Source organism: Catharus ustulatus, chromosome 18 (assembly GCF_009819885.2).
Source record: "Catharus ustulatus isolate bCatUst1 chromosome 18, bCatUst1.pri.v2, whole genome shotgun sequence".
NCBI classification, from domain to species: domain Eukaryota; kingdom Metazoa; phylum Chordata; class Aves; order Passeriformes; family Turdidae; genus Catharus; species Catharus ustulatus.
Window position 1 is genome coordinate 1,009,012 of NC_046238.1, and position 24,980 is coordinate 1,033,991.

The window sequence follows — 24,980 nt, forward strand, 5'->3', positions numbered from 1 at the left end:
TTCAGTCTTCTCCACCTCCCTCACATGCACCAGGTGAGCTCCATTCACCTTTCTGCACTGCTCTGGTGAGGCTCACACACACAATCCCACAGTTGTGACAGGGCAGGGGTGGCAGTGTCCCCAAGCCCTGCAGAGCAGCACACACACAGTCCCACAGCTCTGTGTGACAGGGCAGGGCTGGCAGTGCCAGGGTGACCCCAGAATCCCTGCCCAGAGCAGCACACTGCTTTGGTGAGGCTCACACACACAGTCCCACAGCTCTGTGTCACATGGCAGGGGTGGCACTGTCCCCAAGCCCTGTGAGAGCAGCACACACACAGTCTCACAGCTCTGTGTGACATGGCAGGGGTGGCAGTGTCCCCAAGCCCTGCCAGAGCAGCACACACACAGTCCCACAGCTCTGTGTGACATGGCAGGGGTGGCAGTGTCCCCAAGCCCTGTGGGAGCAGAACACAGCTCTGGTGAGGTTCACACACACAATCCCACAGCTCTCTGTGACAGGGCAGGGGTGGCACTGTCCCCAAGCCCTGCAGAGCAGCACACTGCTTTACAGCGGGTTCACACACACAATCCCACAGCTGTGTGTGACAGGGCAGGGGTGGCAGTGTCCCAGAGCAGCACACACACAGTCCCACAGCTGTGTGTCACATGGCAGGGCTGGCACTGTCCCCAAGCCCTGCCAGAGCCGTACCTGCATCGTGGTCATCCCCACTTCGCGCCCCACGAGGATCCTGCCCTCCTGCAGCCTGGCAATGTGGGGATCCTCCAGCTTCATGAAGTCCCTGACCAGGTCAGTGATGTCAAAGTGCCACTCTGAGCCCAGCAGGTAGCTGAGCTGGCCCCAGGGCCCCGAGTCCTCGGCCACGAACTGCGTGAGCACCCTGACCATGGCGTGCTGGTACTGCAGGGTGCAGCCCCTGCCCCTGCGCTCGTCCTCGTCCTCGTCATCGCTGTCCCTGGCCGGCCTGGGGACAACAGCAGGAAATGACATCGGCAGAATTAACACTGCAGTGCTAATGGAGGCTCAACAGAGCTGGGTTTCTGCACCTCCAGTGACCCCTGGGCACCCCACACATCTGGGCTGTGCCATTCTTCATCTGTGACTGTGCCTGGGTCTGGAGCTCTGATAAGGGCAGGAACGTGGCAACTTGCTTGCAGGAGCAAGAAAGAGCATTTATTCAAGGAAATTGTGGGTTTAAATAATATACATAGTGCAAAACAAATTAGAAAATTCATTGGGCAGAGGAGGAACACCCCTCCAGAAGCATACTCTGTGAAAGACAGCACAGGGGTTTATCTGTATTATTGAATTCTCTGAACCTTTCTCCTGGGAGAAGAGTCAGAGCTGAGAGCAGCCTGGGAAAAATCCTGGCTGGATTTTTTCCTAAGCTCCTGACCCTTCCCACAGCCATCTCCAAACAACTCTGCCAGTGCACCTTAGAGTTCCACACTGTGTTTTGCTACCCCACAACTCCTGGAGCTTTGTGGTGTCTGCAGACGCCCAGTGCAGAGCTCGGTTCCATGCTGTCCCTGCTGTGTTCTGGGAGCATTCCTTCCACACACCCCCATGGCATGCAGCACTCAGACCCACCTTTTGTTGGACACAACGGGCACTCTCCAGCCTTTGATCTGGCTGAGCTCAGTGTCAGAAATGTCGATCTGCAGGGGCAGGCGAGGCACCCACACCGTGATGTGCAGGGGAGCGCTCAGGTACTGGTAGGTGAAGTTCACCAGGGCGTTCACCTTGCCTTTCATCTCCTTGCCGTTGACAAAAACATAATCACACCTGTCAGAAACCTGAGAGAGGAGAAAAGGTGATCACTGTGACAAAGCAGCCCTGCAGCTCAACCACAAACAAACAAACAAACAGACAAACAAACAAACAAACAAACACACAAACAAACACACAAACAAACAAACAAACAAACAAACAAACAAACAGGGCTCCCTTCTCTTTGTGCATGTGACTCCTTCAATCATCAATATTTACAATTTCTGGGTGGCCTTGCAGACTGTGCCTCCCACAAGTTTCTGTGAGAGGAGGCAGAAATCCATCCAGGAGTCAGAGGAAGCAGAAATCCATCCAGGATATAGAAGAGACTTTGTCCCAGGTGAGGAAGTCCCCCCCCTTCAAAGCCTAACTGAAATCAGATCTCATTACAGCATACTTAAATTCAGCTACCAGATTGCATGCTCTATATTTTTAATTATTTTTCTTCAATAATCGTAGGAGAAGGGTAAAAAAAAAATCATGGCACCTTGAGATATGTACATGTGACTGGTTAAAAATCACTCTTGAACAAATGAGAAATAAATTATTCCCAAATTCGAAATATTTCACGGGTTGGGATTCCTCACCATCACCCATGGCCTTTTTCAGAGGGAGCTGAACAGAATCCCTCCCTGGCTCAGGAGGCACAGCTATTCAGATTCTGGATGCTGTTTGTGAAGCTGATTTTCCATCTGACAGCAGTGCTGGGGATTCTCAGTGAGCAAAGCTCGTCCCCAGCCTGCCCAGGAGGGACCAGCACACCCAAACTGGTCTGCACTGGGGCCAGCAGCCAGTCCAGGCTCCACCCTGAGGGTGACTCCTGCAGGAGATTTCACCCACTGAACAGTAACAGAAGTCATTTCCTCTGCAATAAACATTATCTGTTTATAAATGTTTACATTTTGATTAAAGCTGTAAAGTATTTCTAAACACTAGGGTAGATTTATCATTAATATGTAAATGCTGTCCTGGAATATAAGCAAGCATTATCATAGCTGTGTAAGAGTTATATCAGTAATCACTTCTTTAATCAGTGTTGTAATTTACAGACCATTGAGTTTTCTCATTTATTATGTTACTGAGTACTAGTGATAAAATCACTCCTGGATATATAAATCATTAAGAGAGATGCAGATAGTATGAAGTGACTCCATGTGATAAAGTCATTGTCATTTCTGTTCCTGAAGGTGTCATAACTGTCTGGGGAAATCCAGTGGCACATTAATCATACATTAAGTGGTGAGCAGTGGGAGCTGTTCCATCACCAAATGAGCTGGTGTGTCTGCAGGAATTACCAGCAAAGCCAGCAGATCCCAGCTCTGCTCCCAGCCTGCCAGAATTCTGTTCCATCACCCCCAACGAGCACTGCTAGTGGTGGGGCTGCATCTCCCCACCTGAACATGTATTTATATTATAATTTATTATCCCCTGCTCCCCTTTACCCATTCCAAATGCTGTTTAATTCAGATGGAGATGGTCAGCTGGCAGTGCTGCTGTCCCCTGTGACCACAGCTGCAGGAGCTGAGCTGCTCCAGGCTCAATCCCCTCCTGGCCTGGGGCACTGCTCACACTCAGGTAAAACATCAGATGGGGAGATTGCAAAGAGAAACCTCAGAGAACACAAGACAGGCACTTCTCTGCCTCGTTCCCTCAGAGGGCTGTGCTCTAGCAGCTCTGCTGGCTGAAGCACTGCCCTGTGCTGCAGTGCCTGACCCTCTCTTCTCCCCCAGACCACCTAAGCTGCTTTAAAAGGGGCAGAAATATCTTCATTTTAGCACTATGAATGGCATGGCCTAATTTTCCACCTATTAACTTGAATGGCAATACAGGAGCAGGTTTGGTTCTCACCAGGCTGTTCCAGAATGATCTGATCTAAAAGCGCCGTGCAGCAGAGCTCACAAGGAACACAAAAATATGTTTAATATCCTACAGAATAGCAGGAGTTATTCAGAACACACCCCTAGATGGCTGATTGTTCTTTCTGTGGTGTCAGCTTCATCCTGGGGCAGGAATCACCCTGAAAATTGTCATTAAATTTCTCATTGAACATCTCCAGCTGCAGGGGCTGCAGGTCAGGGGTGCCAGCTCTGACTCCTGCCAGGAGGAGTTTGTGCCTGGAGCACTGAGCAGCCCCTGGCCCATCCCAGGGACACTCAGCCCTGTCCCTGAGCTGCTGCTGCCCATCCTTCAGATGAAGCTCTTGGCTCTTCAGCTTTCCCTCCTTTCAGCAGGAGTGTTTGGGGCTTGTCAGCAAAGTCTCACTCAAAATCTCTCAGCTGGTTCCACCCCACTCACTTCAGTGGAGCTCACCCCAAGGACAAAGTGAACTTTCTGTGCAAGTTGTTCATTTATGCACAGTGCAAACCCCCTGCTATAAAAGCTGATAAAAGATTTCTGAGCTCCAGACTGGCCAGGCCTGCTCCAGGTGCATGATTTTGTATTGTCTGAAGCTCAGTGTTGTCAGTAACTGAACAAATCTAACTGTTGGGGAAAGAAAAAATAAAGAACAACAATAGTAGCAAAACTGCAATTCCAAATTGGTTCTGGGCTGAGATCCAATCCCCATCTGTGTTTGGAAAGCTGCTCCAAGCCTTTGTGGGCATGCCACAAACAAATGGCTGGACAAGCCCACAGAGCATCCCAAGGAGGGGCTGAGCAGCCACACAGAGCCTCCCAGGCTGCTCAGGGTTGGGTTTTATCACTGGACATGCATCAGCAGCACTGGCAGGTCTTCAGGAGCTGCATTCCCAAAACATGATTGTCCTCCCTGAGCAGAAGCACTGCTGGTGTCCCTGCACATGATTGTCCTGCTGCTGCAGCCCTGGGAGCACAGGGAGGAGAGCAGAGCTCAGGTTGTGCTCTGTCCTGTAATTCTAATGCATTTTAACTCTTGTCATCCATCCTGGGAGCACAGAGCTCAGGCTGTGCTCTGTCCTGTAATCCTGAATGCATTTTAACTCTTTCCATCCATCCTGGGAGCACAGGGAGGAGCACAGAGCTCAGGCTGTGCTCTGCCCTGTAATCCTGAATGCATTTTAACTCCTTCCATCCATCCTGGGAGCACAGGGAGGAGAGCAGAGCTCAGGCTGTGCTCTGTCCTGTGATTCTAATGCATTTTAACTCTTTCCATCCATCCTGGGAGCACAGAGCTCAGGCTGTGCTCTGTCCTGTGATTCTAATGCATTTTAACCCTTTTCATCCATCCTGGGAGCACAGGGAGGAGAGCAGAGCTCAGGCTGTGCTCTGTCCTGTAATTCTGATGCATTTTAACTCTTTCCATCCATCCTGGGAGCACAGAGCTCAGGCTGTGCTCTGCCCTGTAATCCTGAATGCATTTTAACTCTTGTCATCCATCCTGGGAGCACAGAGCTCAGGCTGTGCTCTGCCCTGTAACCCTGAATGCATTTTAACTCTTTCCATCCATCCTGGGAGCACAGGGAGGAGAGCAGAGCTCAGGCTGTGCTCTGTCCTGTAATTCTAATGCATTTTAACTCTTTCCATCCATCCTGGGAGCACAGAGCTCAGGCTGTGCTCTGTCCTGTAACCCTGAATGCATTTTAACCCTTTTCATCCATCCTGGGAGCACAGGGAGGAGAGCAGAGCTCAGGCTGTGCTCTGCCCTGTAATTCTAATGCATTTTAACTCTTTCCATCCATCCTGGGAGCACAGGGAGGAGAGCAGAGCTCAGGCTGTGCTCTGTCCTGTAATTCTAATGCATTTTAACTCTTTCCATCCATTCTGGGAGCACAGAGCTCAGGCTGTGCTCTGCCCTGTGATTCTAATGCATTTTAACCCTTTCCATCCATCCTGGGAGCACAGGGAGGAGAGCAGAGCTCAGGCTGTGCTCTGCCCTGTAATTCTAATGCATTTTAACCCTTTCCATCCATCCTGGGAGCATCTGGACAGACAAAGGCAGCCCTTGCAGCTGGTGCTGCAGGAGAAAGTCTCCCTGCACCTGGTGACGAGGTGGCTGTGCTCTCTGGGGTTACTGATCCCCATAAAATGTTCAGCTGCAGCCATTCCAGAGCTGCATCTCCTGGAAACAACACACCTGAGCTGAGCTCAGCCACAGCAGAAGAAAAATGGGAGCAAGGCTGTTTGCTTTCCTTGCCCTCCCCTCATGCAGTGTCACTTCAAAAATAAATGAACAAGGTTTCTCACAGGGCAGAAATACTGACTGCCACAGTCCACAGCTCCAGCAAGCCCCAGGTGGGGTCAGATTTGCTGAGAGATGCCCCTCACAAAAAAAGGGAACAGATTCTGTGGTGCCTCAAGAGACCCCCAAGGTGGGAATACCATCCCAGAGAACTCCTGGAGTTATTCAGGGCAGGTCTGGCTACACTGCTCTGCTCTAGAACAGGATGGAGACACAGGCTGATGTCACATGCAGTCATGGAGGAGGCACAGAAAGCAGATTTTTTTTTAAATTAGTCACATTAGAACTCAAGATCTCTTTTTTTTAAATTAAAGAGGTGTATTTGTTTAAGAGTTTGTGATAGAGAGAAGTGCTTTTCTGTTTTCCTCCAGGCTTTCCCAGCCCTTCTGGAAGGTCAGGGACAATCTCAGCTCTGCCCACTCCAGACAAGGAAGTTTCCAGGAGAAGCTGGAGCCTGTCAGCAGTGATGTGCCTCTCATCTCCTGGAGTATTTCTGCTTTTACTATGAAAACATCCTCCCTCTGAAAGTGCTTTTCATCTCTGCCATCAGAAGAAGTGAGCAATGATGAAGGGAAAGCCTGCTCAGCCCCACCTTTAAGTGATTGGGTTTTTTCTTTCCTGCTTAGCAGATCAGCAAGAAGTTTTGCATTTTAAAGAGCTCTCTGATGCTATTTCAGCAGTTTCTTTCATTATTAAGCTGCATTCAACCACTTTTCCCTTTTTTTTTTCTATTTTCCTAACTTCTTTCTCCAGATTAAAACCGAAATAAAGAAGCAGGCAGCAAAAGACAGGGCTAAGCACAACTCCCTAGAGGCTTCTTCTTTGTGTTCTTCCTGGCATTTTATTTTTGTGCCCCCTTGTAACAAAGGCCATTCCCTTTCCAGATGGCTTGGACAGATTCTCTGTGCAACAAATCACATTTTATTGAGCTGACAGAGAAAACTGCTGCCTGGAAAGGAAGAGAGTCACTCCTGAAGGACACCTGTGGCACCCTGGGCAGGAACCTCCCTCTCCCCCTGGGCACCTGCAGCCAATTTTAAGGAACTGGAGCTGTCACCAGTCACAGGCAGAACCTCTGGGTGTCCCTCCCCTGTTTCAGATGAAGGTTTGGATCCCAGTCCTGCAGAAATGCTGCTGGAGGATGTGACAAGGCTCTGTCTGGGACACCACAGCACCTCTGGACAATATTTGGGTTTGCTGGGTTAAATTCCACTGGGGATTCCTGAGAAATCTTCCTTCAGTTGCTGGTGGAGTCAGGTGGTTTTGGAAAAACAAATTTCCTGCCACATCCAAGCTGAGGCTGCCTTTCCAAAGTGGTGAACTCAAAGCTCTGTCTGTCCTGGTGTGTTGATGCACACAGGAGTGGAAAGAATGACAGCTGTAAAAATGACAACTCTAAAAATGACAGCTGTAAAACCCAAAAAGTGATGAGTGGCTGCCTCTGTGAGTCCACTCCAGTCCAAGCTGGGTTATCCTCCCAGTGAATTCCCACTCTGGATAGACCAGCCCAGGCCCTGAAGGACAGACCAGAGGACAGAAAGGGAATATTTTAATGCAGCAATCCTGTCTGGTTTATGGGAACTGAAAGACTGAGAGGCCCCAGTCCATGTTCCAGTTAGTCTGTGTGGTTTTAGGACTGAGCAGAAGTGAGGAGATGTGGTAACAGTGGATGTCCTGCTTGTATTCATCAGGTTGAGAATCTTGCATTTTTGTCTGTAAACCCATTTACCCATTTCTGTTATACTCATGTAAATGGTGCTAAAATATTCAAAGGTTACATAAATGTTTAAATATTGATGACAGCACTTCTGTGAGCAGAGCTTTTTCCAGTGCCTCTTACAGGAATCTCAATTTCAGTGAAAAAAAATTAAAAATTAGAGGGTAATCAGTACAGAACAGAGGTGTTCAGCCCTTTCCATGGGTGGCACTCAGTGTTTAGCTCAGTGTCATCACTCTGACACACCAGGGCACTGGGAGCTCCTGCAGCTCAGGCTCTGGGAGCAGCCATTCAATCCATCAGCATCCCTTACTCACCACAGACCAACATGTAATTTATAGGAAATATTAGCCAGTGATAATCACTCCACGAGCTGTTTGAATATTCATGTCTGTGTTTGGATGTTCATTGCTATAGAATTTCTCCTAAGATTTCTTTTGAACAATATCCTCTGTAGAAAGGGAATTATCCTCTATTAAATTCTACAGGTTTTGAAAGAGAGACTCCATGTGTCTCTGCAGCCTTGATTCCAATTAAACACTGTGGTCTTGCACAAAAGGAAATCCTCTGCTACATGAACATTAGGCTCCTAAGAATGATTTCACTGCCTGGCTGCATAATCCTGAATAATCAGCAACCTTGTGGAAAACCAAAGCTGTCTCCAGGCCCATACTACTCATTTTTGTTTCAAATTAAACTGTTTAAGCCTGATAAAAGTTAAAGCTTCGGACCTGAGCTCTTTCCATGGTTTTTACAGCTGTTGGGGCAGCCTTCAGAATGGAAACCTCCCTTCCAGGAGCTGCTGAGTGCTCCAGGGACTGGACTTGCCAGAGCCACCCCAGCTCCAGCTGGAGTTTGGTGCCTCTGAAAATGCAGCCAGGAGCTGCCTGCCAGCACAGAGTAAACACAGCCCTGCAGAAAAACTCTCACCTTAATACAGGGGAGGCTTGGTGTTTTCATATTTCAGCTAAGAATAACCCTGAGAGAGCTTTTCACCTGTGACCCAGCAGAAGAATGAATCTGTTTCTGGAAACAGCTGAGGAGCAGCAGGGCACAGGGAGCAGGAGCTTTTATTAATTCTGTTTTTATGAACAGTTTTTATGGGCTGGTTTCTGTGTCCCCCAGGGCTGTGTGTTGGTGTGCTCTGTGCTGCTGCCACGTCACAGATGTGGATTCAGACCCTGGGCCAGTCCCCAGGCGAAGCTCCCAAACAGCACAGGGATGGAGCCCTGAGCCCTGCAGAGAACCTGGAAACCCAAACCATGCTTTGGATGCAATCTGGGCTCTCTCTGCTGAGCAGGGTCTGCATTTTCACCATCAGCAGCCAGATTAGCAAAACTAAGCAGAAACCCCCAAAGCAAGAGAGCTTTTCTTAGGGAAAAGCTGTACATGAGCTAATCTCATTACAGAGATTGCAGAGCAGCAGCAGTGCTCTGAACTAACTGAACATCATTCACCACGACAGAACTGAGAGGGAAAAGGGGCACAAAATGCCAGCTGGGACTGGAGGGCATATCTTGGCTCCCAAATGAGCAGCTTTGGGGCTGAGCTGTGGGTTTGGGAACTGAGCTGTGGCTTTGGGAACTGAGCTGTGACTGTGGGGGCTGAGCTGTGGCTGTGCTGAGCTGTGACTTTGGGAACTGAGCTGTGGCTTTGGGGCTGAGCTGTGGCTGTGCTGAGCTGTGGCTTTGGGAGCTGAGTTGTTGCTTTGGGGCTGAGCTGTGGCTGTGCTGAGCTGTGGTTTTGGGGCTGAGCTGTGGCTTTGGGGCTGAGCTGTGGCTCTGGGGCTGAGCTGTGGCTTTGGGGCTGAGCTGTGGCTCTGGGGCTGAGCTGTGGCTTTGGGGCTGAGCTGTGGTTTTGGGGCTGAGCTGTGGCTTTGGGGCTGAGCTGTGGTTTTGGGGCTGAGCTGTGACTTTGGGGCTGAGCTGTGGCTTTGGGGCTGAGCTGTGGTTTTGGGGCTGAGCTGTGGCTGTGCTGAGCTGTGGCTTTGGGGCTGAGCTGTGGCTTTGGGGCTGAGCTGTGGCTTTGGGGCTGAGCTGTGGCTTTGGGGCTGAGCTGTGGTTTTGGGGCTGAGCTGTGACTTTGGGGCTGAGCTGTGGCTTTGGGGCTGAGCTGTGGCTTTGGGGCTGAGCTGTGGTTTGGGGGCTGAGCTGTGGCTGTGCTGAGCTGTGGCTTTGGGGCTGAGCTGTGGCTTTGGGGCTGAGCTGTGGTTTGGGGGCTGAGCTGTGGCTTTGGGGCTGAGCTGTGGCTGTGCTGAGCTGTGGCTGTGCTGAGCTGTGATTTTGGGGCTGAGCTGTGGCTTTGGGAGCTGAGCTGAGGCTGTGCTGAGCTGTGGCTGTGCTGAGCTGTGGCTGTGGGGCTGAGCTGTGGTTTTGGGGGCTGAGCTGTGGTTTTGGGGGCTGAGCTGTGGCTTTGGGGCTGAGCTGTGGTTTGGGGCTGAGCTGTGGCTGTGCTGAGCTGTGGCTGTGCTGAGCTGTGGCTGTGCTGAGCTGTGGTTTTGGTGCTGAGCTGTGGCTGTGCTGAGCTGTGGTTTGGGGGCTGAGCTGTGGTTTTGGGGCTGAGCTGTGGCTTTGGGGGCTGAGCTGTGGCTTTGGGAACTGAGCTGTGGTTTTGGGGCTGAGCTGTGGCTGTGGGGCTGAGCTGTGGCTTTGGGGCTGAGCTGTGGCTTTGGGGCTGAGCTGTGGCTGTGCTGAGCTGTGGCTTTGGGGCTGAGCTGTGGCTTTGGGGTTGAGCTGTGGGGCTGAGCTGAGGCTTTGGGGCTGAGCTGTGGCTTTGGGGCTGAGCTGTTACTTTGGGGCTGAGCTGTGGGGCTGAGCTGAGGCTTTGGGGCTGAGCTGTGGCTCTGGGGCTGAGCTGTGGCTTTGGGGCTGAGCTGTGGTTTTGGGGCTGAGCTGTGGCTTTGGGGCTGAGCTGTGGTTTTGGGGGCTGAGCTGTGGCTTTGGGGCTGAGCTGTGGCTCTGGGGCTGAGCTGTGGCTTTGGGGCTGAGCTGTGGCTTTGGGGCTGAGCTGTGGTTTGGGGGCTGAGCTGTGGTTTTGGAGCTGAGCTGTGGCTTTGGGGCTGAGCTGTGGTTTTGGGGCTGAGCTGTGGCTTTGGGGCTGAGCTGTGGTTTTGGGGCTGAGCTGTGGTTTTGGGGGCTGAGCTGTGGTTTGGGGGCTGAGCTGTGGCTGTGCTGAGCTGTGGCTTTGGGGCTGAGCTGTGATTTTGGGGGCTGAGCTGAGGCTGTGCTGAGCCACAGGAGCTCTCTGCAGCTCTCACCATCACAGACCCAAACCTGCCCTGCTCTGTGCACTCCCCACTCAGCAGATTCTGGAATGGGGATGAACAGGGAGCCTGGCTCTGCTCACTGGGGATGTGCCAGCCCATACCTGCAGCTGCTCTGATGGACCCAGCCAGCTCCTATTGGTAAATCCCAGCTTAGCAAAATCAAATTTGGCTTTTGCTTCCTTTTTAGAGCCTTCATAAATTTTGTGTCCACTTTTAAAAGGTTGGACCACTGCGTGAAGGTCTAGAGCACTCAAAGGCATTTAAAGTTCATGAAATCTGCTGTAAATTTGGAAGTAAAGACTGGGAGCTATGAGACAATAAAAGAAGTAAGAGGAGCAGCAGTCAGCACGTTCAGACAGGACACAAGCTGTGCTCTGAGCTGCCCTGGGACTGTGAGTGTCACTGGGACACTGCCACTGCTCTTTGCAGAGAGCTTAAATTCAGATTTCCAGGGGGTTCTGTTACTGAGAACAATGTAATTCAGCCCAGCTGAAGTAAAAATTAATATAAATGAGCTTTGAGCTGTTGGGCAATAGCTGGGCAGGAGCATTACCTTTAAGCTCTCTACATGAACCATACAAAGGGACATTTATTTGGTAACCAGATATTACAGACAGTGCAGACAGGCACTGAGCAGCCTCAGTTCTGGCCTCACTCTGTCAGGTTTGGCTGAATCCTGAATTCTGAATTACCAGAAATTCCACACAATTAAAAGCACACCAAAATATCTGCCTGAACCTCTAGAGGATAACATGTGTAAGTATTAAACAGCTCTCAATAGCTCCCATCAATAACTCCATTTCCCCCTAAGTTTGTGGTTTAGGGAAATGTTCAGGCTTTACATGAACTATAAACTCATGCACACAGCCCTTGTACCACGGGCTCTGCCCAAAAGACACCATTTATGATGACTGCATTTTATTTTTAAGCAGAAAGGTTACTCCCAACAAGGTCTGTACACCAAGATTTCACAGAGGAAGATGGTGTTTCTAAAGAATTGAACATAAAAGCTTGATGGAGAATTTCAAAATGAATTAAGGATGAAAGGGCTCTGTGCTCATTTGAAGCTTTCTGAGTGCTTTTTAATATCTCAACCAATTGAAGATGTCAATTTGCCTTGAACCCCAAACCACTTCCCCACATAATGAAAGAAATTTTGTGGACACAAGAACATTCTAGATAGAAAAAAAAAAAAAATTAAAAAGCCTTTTTTCCTTTATAATGAGATGAGAAAACCTTTTTGTTCCAAGCACTTCACTGAGCTGTGTTTTTCAGCCAGGTGTGTTTTCAGCAGTTGGCACTCGTGTCACAGCCACACCTCCCCAGAGGTTCTGCAGGTTTCCCAAACACACAGAAACAGCTCCTGTGATCCCTTAGGATTGCAGCTTTTGTATTTCCATGTATCTGTAATCCTGCAGTTCTTCAGTGTGTAACTCTGAACTCTACACACAGTGCCACTGCTGCTCTCCCATTTGGGGCAGACACAACAATTCTGGGAGTCAAGGACACCAGAGATGGAAACAAAAGTGATTGGGGGGAGCAAACTTGGGGTAAATTCCTTCATTAGCTGAAGCTGTAATTGGGAGATTAAACCCCAATGTGCAAATGTACCAAATTTATAAAAATGTGAAATCCTGTGACCCACTGTCCTCTTTGGGTGTAGCCTTGGGGGGTTTAATCTGCCCCAAATGTACCTGAAGGCCCTTCAATGAACACAATGATTGATTTATTTATTCCCTTACCTGCCCTGTGTTTTCAGGCAGTCCATGCACAGGTGGGAAGTGCACACAGCAGTGCCAGGAGCAAGCACAGCCCCCAGCAGCATCACCCCCTGGGCAATGCTCCCCCAGCCCCCCCAGCCCCCCAGGCACAGCTGGAAAGGAGATGGGAACATCTGGAGGAGCAGCACCCACAGCAGAGCTGCTCCTGCAGTGAATGGAATCCATCACAGGGGAGCTGAGCTGGAATCACCAAGGCACTTCAGAGTCAGGACATGACAAAAATCCAGCTGGGTGTGGAGGCTGCACCCACTCTTCCCCAAATCCCTCTGTTTTTGGGGCAGGAGCATGGTTAACCCCAGGAGCTATTTAGTGGTTATTGCAGGCTGTGTCCAGCTGTGTACAAAGCACAGAAATGCAGGAGCCACTGGGTGGCACAGACTCACTTTGATGATGTCCTCCCCGGAGGATTTGCACTCCACGGACTCGGAGATGTCGGTGACAGCGCTGTTCTCCTCGATGGACACCACCCTGATGGGCACTGCCACCGTCCTCCCCGTCAGGATGGCCGTGTTCAGGATCTCTGTGTCCTGCACAACAACCACATCACACTCCAGGTCACTCCTGGGGGGGCAGAGATCTCAGCTCCAAAGAGATAAAGTTAATAAACCCCAGCCCTGTTTTATCTGCTGAATAAACACTCAGTGCTGCACATGGCTAGACCCAGCTCACAACTGCAGCTAAACCCAGCTCATGACTGCAGCTAAACCCAGCTCACAACTGCAGCTAAACCCAGCTCACAACTGCAGCTAAACCCAGCTCACAACTGCAGCTAAACCCAGCTCAGGCATCTCCTGCCTTTGAGATATGTGGGGTTGTTCCCATTATTCACCTTCCAACCTGATTTCAGAGTTTTTACTGATGCAGACCTGTCTGGCAATGTTTGGGTGAGGACACTCCAAAGTAAAAATGTTGTTCTGTGAATCCAAGCCCAGTGCAAGGACGGGGCCTCTCCATGAACTTTGTGTCTGGAACTGTTTCAAGATTATTTAATTTCCTCTGCTATGGCCAATGAAGCAATGTCAGGAATCCAGGAGTCAGTGATGCTGTTAACTGCAGGGGAAATAACAAAGAAATTTGAAGTCTGAACTGGGGCTGTGGAATATAAAAGCCTTTCAATGCACCATCAACCAGGCTAACACTTGGAACTCCTGAACTCTTTCAGCATCACTGTATTCCCAAGATTCCTATGCAGGAAGAACTTCAAAGTTTTCTCCAACTTTTCAGCTTTCAATATAAAGTGAATAAAACATTCAGCAAATTCCTCGGTGCTGAAGTCATGAGGACTGCAGCCACTGATGTCAACAGCAGCAAAATGAGGCACTGATTCTGTTGATACTGCTTTCAATTCAGGTTTAGTGAGTCTGAAATTTAGGTCAGATTTTCTTTTCATCTGGCAACTTGTTATTTCTCAGGTTCTCCTGCAGCTCTCGTAAGAAATCCCATCAAACTTAAAAGGAAATGCTAAAAAGGAATGTTGAGTGCTCTAGAAATGTAAGAACCCTAAATCATTGCTGCTGCAGTTCCTGGGAAGGGATTGGTGCCCATCCAGCCCCAGCTCTGAGCAGAGATGGAAACCTTCTGCCTTCCTCCCCTGAAAGCAGCCATAACTCATGGCTATTACACAGATTGGGAAATACTGATGTGTAAGCAATTAATACATTACACACTATACTAAAAGCAATTTTCAGCTCTGCCACTTCCCCTCCTCAGGCTCTGAGAGCCCTGTGATGGTTAAAACAGACCAGAAAACGAGAGCAGGGAACAAAGCCTTGGCTTTATTGTCTTTTTTGTTTAGAATTAAAATAGAAAAGCATGTACCCTGTGTCCCTGGATATGGAATAGCCTCATGGCACTCTCTGTGTTCCTTTATATTGCTGCAATAAAACCAAAGGCAATTCAGGGAGAATCACCCACTGTCTGCTCCAGAACTGACAGAAAGCTCTGAGCAGTGAGGGAAGCATCCACAGCCCAGAACTCCTCAAAAAGCTGAACTGAAACAGATAAAAATAAAAGGAGCTGGCTGTCTGTCTGTCTGTCTGTCTGTGAGCACCCTGAACGTGGCCAGGGCTCTGGCTCAGCACCCAGATTTGTTTCCCTGCAGCACCCCTGAACATCCACTGAATATCCACAGAATATCCACAGAATATCCACAGAATATCCACAGAATATCCACAGAATATCCACAGAATATCCACAGAATATCCACAGAATATCCACTGAATATCCACTGAACATCCACTGAACATCCACTGAATATCCACAGAATATCCACTGAACATCCACTGAACATCCACTGAACATCCACAGAATATCCACTGAATATCCACAGAATATCCACTGAACATCCACTGAACATCCACTGAATATCCACAGAATATCCACTGAATATCCACAGAATATCCAGAGAATATCCAGAGAATATCCACAGAATATCCACTGAATATCCACAGAATATCCACAGAATATCCACTGAATATCCACTGAATATCCACAGAATATCCACTGAATATCCACTAAATATCCACTGAATACTGAGGGTGTGTCCAGCACCATCAGGAAAACAATTGTCCTCCCAGCAGCACAGGAAACCCAACAGCCAGCAGGGCTGGTGGCTCCTGGGTCTCATTTTTAAATGCAATATACTGCCCTGATTGCAGGCTACATTCCTAGGAAACTTTCAGAGAGACTACAAATTCATTTAAAATGAAGGTACTTTTCAAAATCACTGTATCTTGGCCATTTCCACATTCTTTAATTTTTAAAATCCCCCAAGAACTAATCCACTTTCTGTGCAGGCAGCATGTAGAGTTCTAAAACGAAATTTATTTTGTGTGACAAAAAAAAACCCTCAAAGCATCTGATAGCAGTGTTTGGACTTGTTCCCCAAGAAATTCAGAAATGAGGGGAGTAAAGTGAGAAAGAAGGAAGATGGGCTGTAAGGCAGCATCAACACTCAGGTCAGAAAGAAGATTCTGTAGAAGCCAGGGCTGGCCCAGGGATGATGCTGATGGAACAAGGGAAGCTGCAGCTCTGGCTGGGAACCTCCAGCTGTTTCCAGCATGATGCTCAAATCCCAAAAACATCCCAACAACATCTGGCTGATACTGCAGAGCTGAGCTGGCTCTCCTGCCTGAGAACATCCCCAAATCCCAGCTAGGATGGGTCTCTCCTGTTACCAGGGCATCCCTTCAATGGACACAACACATGAGGGAAATAATTACCACTTAAACATATTTAATTAACAAATAGTATAATTAAAGAACATTTTTTTTCTCTAATAATTAGAGGAAGATTCTCATGGTTTGGCTCAAAGTGGTATCAAAGGAGGTGTTTGAAAGCAAATCACAGAATTTTGTGTGTAAGAAATGACTGTAAATTTTATTGACAGCATTGATGCCAAACCATCATTCCCCAGGAGATGTCCAAGCGTTCCTCCCTGGAGCTGTCACAGCTCAGAGCCCCACACAGCTCCACTCACTCTCTGCTCCTGCCTGCCAGGGCTCATGTGGATAAATCCACCAGCACCAGCACAGCCTCAACATTTCCTTCCCCAGCTGCACTCACTGCCTGCTCCAGAGCAAACTGCTCGATTGGTTTTCAGAAAAATCACTTCTTCCTAGAAAGGGAAAAGAATAATCCTAAAGCAGAAGTGCTCTAGGCAGAGCTGAGCAGGCTGTGCTCACACTCAGAGCTAGGGAACCCAGGGCTGACTCTACCTCTCATTTTATTCTCATCCCTCCCTTGCTGAGGGCAGTGGGAGCTCTGCACAAAGCAAGAACACAAAGCCTTGCTTGGATCTAGCTGGAGAGCAAACCTTGGTTCATCCAACCTCTCAGCTGAGAGAAGGCAAGCATTCAGCCAGGACTGGCACTGAATTGTGGCAGGATGAGGAAGCAAGGTGACAGCTGTTTAATTAAACCCTAAATCCGATTAGATGCTGTTATCAAGAGAAATCCATGGGAGCTGAGGCCATGAGAATGGTCCAGTTTGCAGGCTGAAATTCCTGAGTGGAGCCTCCCAGGATGATGTTGATCGTGGCTCAGCATTCAGATTTGTCCCCCACAGCCACAGCACCTCACCAGTGACAAACCTGGGCACAGACCTGAAGGACTCATTAAAAAATGCCATTTATGTTTTGAGAGAGCACGTGGGAAAGAGGCAGCTGGGCACTGTCCACCTGGAAACGAACCCAGCATTTGTCCCAGAGAGCAAGGACAGAGCCAGCAGGGCCTGGCTGGTGGCAGGAGAGCCAGGAGAGCTCCAGGAGCTGGGCTGTGCCTCCAGCTGAGGCTCACCCATCACCCTGGGGAGCACTGACACCCTGGCAGCACATCTGCAGCAGGGGAGATGAGATTTCTGCACATCTGCAGCAGGGGGAGATGAGAGTTCTGCACATCTGCAGCAGGGGAAATGGAGATTTCTGCACATCTGCAGCAGGGGAGATGGAGATTTCTGCACATCTGCAGCAGGGGAGATGAGAGTTCTGCACATCTGCAGCAGGGGAGATGAGATTTCTGCACATCTGCAGCAGGGGGAGATGAGATTCCTGCACATCTGCAGCAGGGGAGATGAGATTTCTGCACATCTGCAGCAGGGGGAGATGAGATTCCTGCACATCTGCAGCAGGGGAAATGAGATTTCTGCACATCTGCAGGAGGGGAGATGGAGATTTCTGCACATCTGCAGGAGGGGAGATGGAGATTTCTGCACATCTGCAGCAGGGGAGATGGAGATTTCTGCACATCTGCAGCAGGAGGGATGAGATTTCTGCACATCTGCAGCAGGAGGGATGAGATTTCTGCACATCTGCAGAGGGGAAATGAGATGGAGATTCCTGCACATCTGCAGAGGGGGAGATGAGATTTCTGCACATCTGCAGCAGGGGATGAGATTTCTGCACATCTGCAGCAGGGGGAGATGGAGATGGGCAGATCTGAGCCTCACACAGCACAGAGGGGCACAGAGCAGCCCCAGAGCTGCCCTGCACGAGCTGTGCTGCTGATCTGGGAGCCTGGGAGCACAGTGGGTGTGCACTGCAGTTATTCATGCTGCTAAGATTACAGCTGATTAACCAAATAACATTGTGAGGCAGCAGACTCTGTTTATCCACATAATCCCACGATTAACAGTAAATTATACATTGTGCTTTCTGCCAACTGGGTCCTCTGGTACTGCACATCCCAGGCACTGTGCACAGGAGGGAGAGAAGCTGATATTCTGATTTTTACATTCCCAGCACAGCCTAGAACAGCTTGGATGAGGCACTCCTTGGTCTGTAGGAGTGGGGAAAGGCAAATTTTGTTGGTTGGATTTTGGGCTGCTCTGTCGTTGGATTCCAATACTGGCCCATCACATCTCAGTCCTGCTCTGCTTCCTTTTTCACTTTATAACACGAGGGCTTTTACTTCATGGGTAATGTCAAGTGCAGAAGAAAATGGCAAGGGTAATGCCCAATGTCCAGACATGGATCCAGGTGGAATCCAGGTCACTCCATCCCTCCAAAGTCCACACTGCCAAGGAAAATGTTGGCTAAGGAACAAATGAACTGTGGAGAAAAACTGGGCCATTCCAAATCTACATAAGAAAGACTCAGTGAATAGAAATTTCTGCAGCTGTTCCTGATGGGGACAGGAGAACAAAGGAGCTCAAAGCTTCTCTTGGATGCTGATTCCACCTGACACACACAGAGGTATCTCCTCTTGGTCAAAGCTTTGCTAAAGGCACAGAAATGAAGGGCAGAGAACAAACAGGTCCAGAGGGCAGAACCACAGAGGCAAGAATCACAGAAACACAGAAACACAGAAACACAGAACCACAGAGCCAAGAACCACAGAACCACAGAGCCAAGAACCACAGAGCCACAGAGCCAAGAACCACAGAGCCAATAACCACAGAGCCACAGAGCCACAGAACCACAGAACCACAGAACCATGAACCACAAAACCACAGAGCCAATAACCACAGAAACACAGAAACAAGAACCACAGAACCAAGAACCACAGAACCAAGAACCACAGAGCCAAGAATCACAGAAACACAGAACCACAGAGCCACAGAACCACAGAACCAAGAACCACAGAACCAAGAACCACAGAGCCACAGAACCACAGAACCACAGCCACAGAACCAAGAACCACAGAGCCACAGAACCACAGAACCAAGAACCACAGAACCACAGAACCACAGAACCATGAACCACAAAACCACAGAGCCAAGAACCACAGAAACACAGAACCACAGAACCACAGAACCACAGAACCACAGAGCCAAGAACCACAGAACCACAGAGCCAAGAACCACAGAGCCAAGAACCACAGAACCACAGAACCAAGCACCACAGGACCACAATGCCTCTGAAGCTCCTGTCACCTCTTCCACCTCTGACCAACTGAGAATCACGTTCAGATTTCTCTTAACAAACTGGTTTCAGAAGTGAATATTTACTTCAGTCTATTTGCTATACTAACTTTATGATATGCAGTTCATAAAACCAATTCCAAACTTAATTCTGGAGCTGTATGAGTTTGCCACAGGCACTGAGACTAACCAGGAAATCTTATTTCCTCTCCCTTGTGAAATAAGGATCTAAGCACTTGCATTAATATTTTCAAAGTTCCACTGCCTGAATATGAATTTGCTATTTCTCTAAAAGCAGCCCCACGTGCTGGGTGTGAGTGCTGAGCAGACTGTGCTGAGATTTTACACAAGAGCACCCAGATCAACTGATCCCCAGCACATGGGGGTCAATAATGATTATTATTGGGTTTTTTAAATACATAAACCCTCTATTTTATCTTAAAACCTGCAGAAAGGGGATGGGAAAAGCAAATTAATGAGGACATGGAATAAAATCAATGTTTTCTTGTATTCCTCCAGCATTTTCAAGGCTGTAAATGGCTGCAGTTTGTTTTTTGTGAATGTTTATCATCACCAGAGTGTCTCCCCACTGCTGAGCTGGGGCCTCTCTGCCTTGCAGGAGCTGTGGCACCAAATTCCATCAGGAACAGCTCAAATATTGAATCATATGAAATAAATAAATAAAATTAAATATATAAACCCCAAGTATTACACCAAAGCTGTCTCTGCTTTCTGTTGACTGGAGCAGCCCTGTCAGGACCCAGGGCCAATGTGTATTTGCAAGGAAAGATGGGATTTCCTGCTCAGAGCCTGCAACTGAAAATGACTTCAAAGGAAACAATTCTGGAACCCATTAAAACTTAAGAAAAAATATTTAAGGCCAACTGCAGGAGATGGGAAACAGAACCCCACATTTCATCTTTCTGTAACCACTTAAATACAGAATAAGGACATAAAAGTGACTGGACAAGATGGGAAGCAGAAGCCTACATTTTATTTCTCCAAGCATTTATATAAATTAAAAAAAAAAAAAAAAACCACAGACTTTTTTAGAAGATGCTATCTGCTCCTCTTTGTGACAATTCAGTCCTCAATTTCAATATTTTGCTAAATTGACTTAGAAATGAAAGCACTTACATAGGAAACACATTATCCAGAGAGAAAAAACTGTAGTTATGGCTTGAAATGTGAGTGATTACCTGAGATATTCCAACTCCAGCACCACAACTGGCTCTTTCTAGCACAGAAAATGGGAACAGATGGAAATCTGTGAAGTGACAGGTTAAAAGCCCTTATTCTGAGACCAACACACTTGAGAACCATTGCTGCTGCTGCTTCTGGCTGTAAGTACACTTGCAGGTACTTCTGAATTCCCTTGCACTTGACAAACACAAGCAATAAACTGTCCTAAGCTCTCTTGAAAACTTCTGCCTTTATGCATTTATGCAGTGCATAAATTAGACACGTTTCATCTCCAGCAGACACATGAAAACATCTCCAAGAGTAGCCATACACAGAATTTTTATCTAATAAGCACCCTTAGATGAGTGCTTCAAAACAGAGTGGGGAGAATCACATTTCAGAGCATTGACTGAGTGAATGCAGCCACTTACAGCACTCAGGAAAAGATAAATATTTGTTACAGATACTGAAGCCAGGCTGTGGCTGCTCTTCCTTTGCTCAGACATCTCAGAATCATTGTCTGGGACCCTGCAGCAGCCTGGGAGGGACAGAAAGGCAGCAGGCACAGGGATGGGATGATTTGGGAGATTAATACACTGTGGGTTATTAATGAGTTAATTAATAACAGGCAGAGTTCATGTCCCACAGGTTCCTCAGCCCCTGGCTTGCACTGGGCTGAGGTTTGTTTAAACCACAGTGGAAGTGAAGCAGGCAGCTTCTGCTTCAGAATTTCAATTTAATTTAGTCTGGTTTAAAATCTGCAAGAGAAATGTTCTACTTGCTCTTTTCTTACTTTGGCTGTACAGTTTTAATTTGGATAAGCAAAATCTGTAACAAAGACACCACAAACTCTTGTGCAACCACTATGAAGAAGTGGTCATAAAAATGCAGAAAACAGCCATTATTATTCCCTATCCTTGTACCCAGATTATTTTTCCTTTTCAAATGGTTTATTGATTCCACTGACTTCACAGCAGCTCTACATAAGCAAAGCACACAGAGGGCAGGGCCAAGATTATTGCATTAATGAGAGCAGATGCTGTACAGACATCAGAAACTCACTGCAGCTAAAAGGATGAGAGAGTGACACAGGAAAATTAAATTATTGATCAGACAAGTCTGATAGACTGGTGGGCCTTATAGGAACTAAACCTGGCATATATCTAAAGGAGGAAAATTAAATATATACAGTATGTATAATCACAGATGCAATTATTTCCCCCTTCCTCAAGCAGAAATGTTTCACCTCCAGGGCTGCTTGTCCAGATCCTGCTGGAGGCTCTGGCCAGAGCAGCATCCTTGAAAAGGGCTGCTCTGATCTTTGTGTAACTCAGGGATGTGACACACAAAGGGATCAAATCCATTTGTTTAAAACCCCATTTTCTCTGTTAGTGTAACCTGGAGCCATCCCAGTGACCATTAACTTTATCTGAGCATCTCACAGCAACTTCAGCACTGAAAGAGGCTTGAAAAAAACATCTGTGTGCTTGAGAGCTTGGCTTTTTTTCCAGCTCTATTGCATGGCCTAATAAAAGCCATCACCTCTAGCCACAAAGCTGCCTCCACTTATGGAATTACTCTGGTTTTTCTCTTCAGGGCTGGAAGAACTGAAGCAGAGGGGACCAGCATCCATGTTCAAGCAGGGATTTTTCCTCCATAAAGGATCAGCAGAGCAGAGGGATCCTGCCAGCCAAGCACTGTAGCACAGGAAACACATGTCCACTTTAAAGAGTCCATTCTAAAAATGAGTCAACCTGCTGTGGGCCTGAGCCAAGAGCCAGGAGAGGCAGAAACCAAGTGCAGACAGACATGTGGCTCCCACCCTGCCAGACAATTCCTGTTTCTGCATCAGAGCCTCCCAGGGCTTAATGAGGAGCCCATCACTGGGATGAGGTAAGAGCAGCGAGGAGGAATTACTAAGTCTGGGATGACTTATTTATTACCACACCAAGCTGGCTCCTGGGGCTTCCAGGCATCCTTAAAACATATGCCTCAGGTACCTGTGCCAGCTGGCAGCTCCCTCTCAGCCCTGCTTTTCAATTGACATTTTGTCCCAGCTCCAGCAGCCCAACCAGAGGCTCAACCAAGCAGCAAGCTGTGTAAAAACTTCAAAAAAAACCCAAAAAAAGGCACTCAGGACCCTGGACAAAATGCTTGCAGGTCTGAGACGGATGGCTTTGGTTTCTGCTGCTGACATAATCTGTGCAGCAGGAGGCTGCTGCCTTCTGTCAGCTCCCCAAAATGAGAGCTCAAGAGCACTGAGAGGTTACAGCCAGGCTCTGGAGCTGGGCCAGCTGAGTGCTGCTTCAGAGCACAAAAGGGAGAGAATTCACCTTTAAATCACTCAAGGTGATTTTTACCTGCGTGCTTTCCCCCCCAAGCTACAGCCTGGTGAAGTCTGGTTTATGCAAATGGAAATAAAAGTGTTCTGCCAAGGTAAAACATGTCCACGTGAAAGAAGGAAGAGGGATGGAGTGGTTCTCCCTGGCATGGCACACAGAGCTCAGGAATGAGCTGGAGCTTTGAGCTGCAAGCAGCACCCTGGGGCAGAGGGTGTGAATAAAAGGGAAATTCTGCAGAGCCATCCCGGCTGTGGGCACATTGTGTGCTGCACAAACACTCTGTCTCTCAACACTGAATTTACAGCCTAATGTTCCCCTCTGCCATTTCCTCAAACTTCCCACTGAACTTGAATTATTTTTACACTTATTTAGTTTAAGCAAAGTGCTCACTGCACAGCCTGCAAAGGACACAGAGCTCTGTTCCTGAGGACCTTGGGGAGCAGAGTGTGACACAGTCACTCCTCTGGCTCTGACACTCAGCGTTCAACAGTCACCCACTGCAATTAATAAAACTGCACTGTTGCTATTTTTCACTAATAGAGGATTTCCAAAAGCAAATTACAGCCATAAATTACATCATTACAGCCTGTATTATTGTTCTGTGAGGTAACAAATCTTGCAGAAAGACAATCAGCTCTGCCAGAGGAAAAAAAAATGCAGAGGACAAACCAGATGATTGGGACCTGATTAAAATTAATGTCACTGGCACTTTTTTTCCATTTGCCTGCTGAAATTCCCTCTCTCACCATCCTGCTGGTGGTCATGCTGTGGTGCTGGAGCATTAAATATTAGGCATGGTTGTTTTTGAGGGGGAAACCCAAGTTTTGGTGTGGATTCCCTTTGCCAGAGCAAAGGGGTCAGAGCAAAGGGGCCAAGGATGCAAGGCTGGGCTGGTGATGCAGCCAGCACCTGGCATCACACAGAGAGCTGCCCATTAATCCCTGCTTTAAAGTGGATTTATTTTTGGTGGTCCAAGCTTTGGTGAGGTTCTGGGATTATGGATAAATGCAATCCCACCCCACTGGGGCTCCCCTGCCCTTCAGGAGCTGCTGCAGAGAGGACAGAGCAGGAGCACAGAGCCAGATTTGTCCCCTGCACTGGGCTAACCCTGCCCTGGCTCCTCTGCTTTATCTCCCCCGAGCAGAACTGCAGAACTGAAGTGCAGATTCTTAATGAATTCCACAACAAACATCCTCAGTGATGAGCGTCTGTCTGGATAATGAACTGCAAACTGAGAGCAGGGTAAGGCAAACACACATCCCAGAGCAAATTGGAGGTGAAAAGTTCCTGGGTTTTTAAGGTTTGGGGGCAGTTCATTAAAACACAGAAGTCCTGGTGATTTTTTAACCCCATGCTCCCTCATTATATCCCATTAGAGTAAAACATTTCCTTGTTGTCTCCACTGTTTCACTGTCCCAGCTGTAACACCTCAGCACCCCATTCATTAGAGCTCAGCCTAAACAATTCACAGCTGTGCTAAGCAAATATGTGAGGAGCAAGGTATCCCCCAGAAACACCAGAACTCTCCTTACAGACCAAAATCATCATCAGAAGTGCCAACTCAGAGGTTGCAGGGGTCCCAGCTGTCCCCCTTCGTGCTGGAGCTGCCCTGTGTGCCAACACCCCTGCTCAGCTGCCACCTCCCTCAGGGGACAGCATCAGGGGCTGGGACCTTCCACCCTGCAGGGAAACCACCAGGGTTTGCTGCCTGCAGTTCCTCTGGACAGGGATGTGTGTTCAGTTAAATCCAGGCAATCCCTTGTTAGCTGAAGCTGTGAGAAAACTCCAGTTTAGGGAGATTAATAACAGAGGAGAAGGCATAGCCCAGCAGAGGAGAGTGCAATTCCCTTTCCCTAACAAAGCCATGTTCTTGCAGCTCCTTTTTCTCCTCTCTGTGCTGCAGAGGTGGCCACAGGAGAGCTCTGCCCAAACCTGAGCACACACAGCCTGACAAATCTGCACCTTCTCTGCCTTTAATTCCAGTTCTGCATCAGCTGCAAACTTCTGCATAGCCTTGAGCTGCTCTGTCCCTCTGGGCAGTGCCTCTGTGCCCTCCTCCATCTGGCCACAGTCCTGAGCAGCTTCAGCACCAAGCCCAGCCCTGGGTGTCCTGTCCATGTGGGAGCACAGCTCTGGCTCTGTCACACAGTGCCAGCTGTGGAGCTGTCAGTGCTCGTGTTAAACAGCCCCAATTCCAATCAGCTGTCACTTTGGATATTCACTGCTGTGTCTGATGTCTTCTCCTGATGGAGCAGCATCACAGAGTGAACCTGGCTTAGAACAGTCCCCAAACACAGCACAAGAACAGCACAACCTCCAGACTGCACACATTACCTGAGCTGACACAAGGGCACCCTGTGTCCCCTGCCAGCCCTGCTGTCCCTCCCCTCCCTTCCAGGGATCCCTGTC

The 24,980-nt window shown here is 48.4% G+C and overlaps 1 protein-coding gene across 2 annotated transcripts in view; it reads right to left on the minus strand.

Moving 5' to 3' along the window:
* The window catches only part of TMEM132C (transmembrane protein 132C), a 181,987-nt gene that overhangs the window by 10,612 nt on the left and 146,395 nt on the right, over positions 1–24,980 (minus strand). For both annotated transcript variants that reach the window (XM_033076158.2, XM_033076159.1), the window contains exons 5-7: positions 13,074–13,217; positions 1,592–1,797; positions 692–965 (exon numbers count right to left, since the gene is read on the minus strand). In XM_033076158.2, the coding sequence (XP_032932049.1) occupies positions 692–965; positions 1,592–1,797; positions 13,074–13,217 (624 nt within the window). The remainder of the gene's footprint in view (positions 1–691; positions 966–1,591; positions 1,798–13,073; positions 13,218–24,980) is intronic.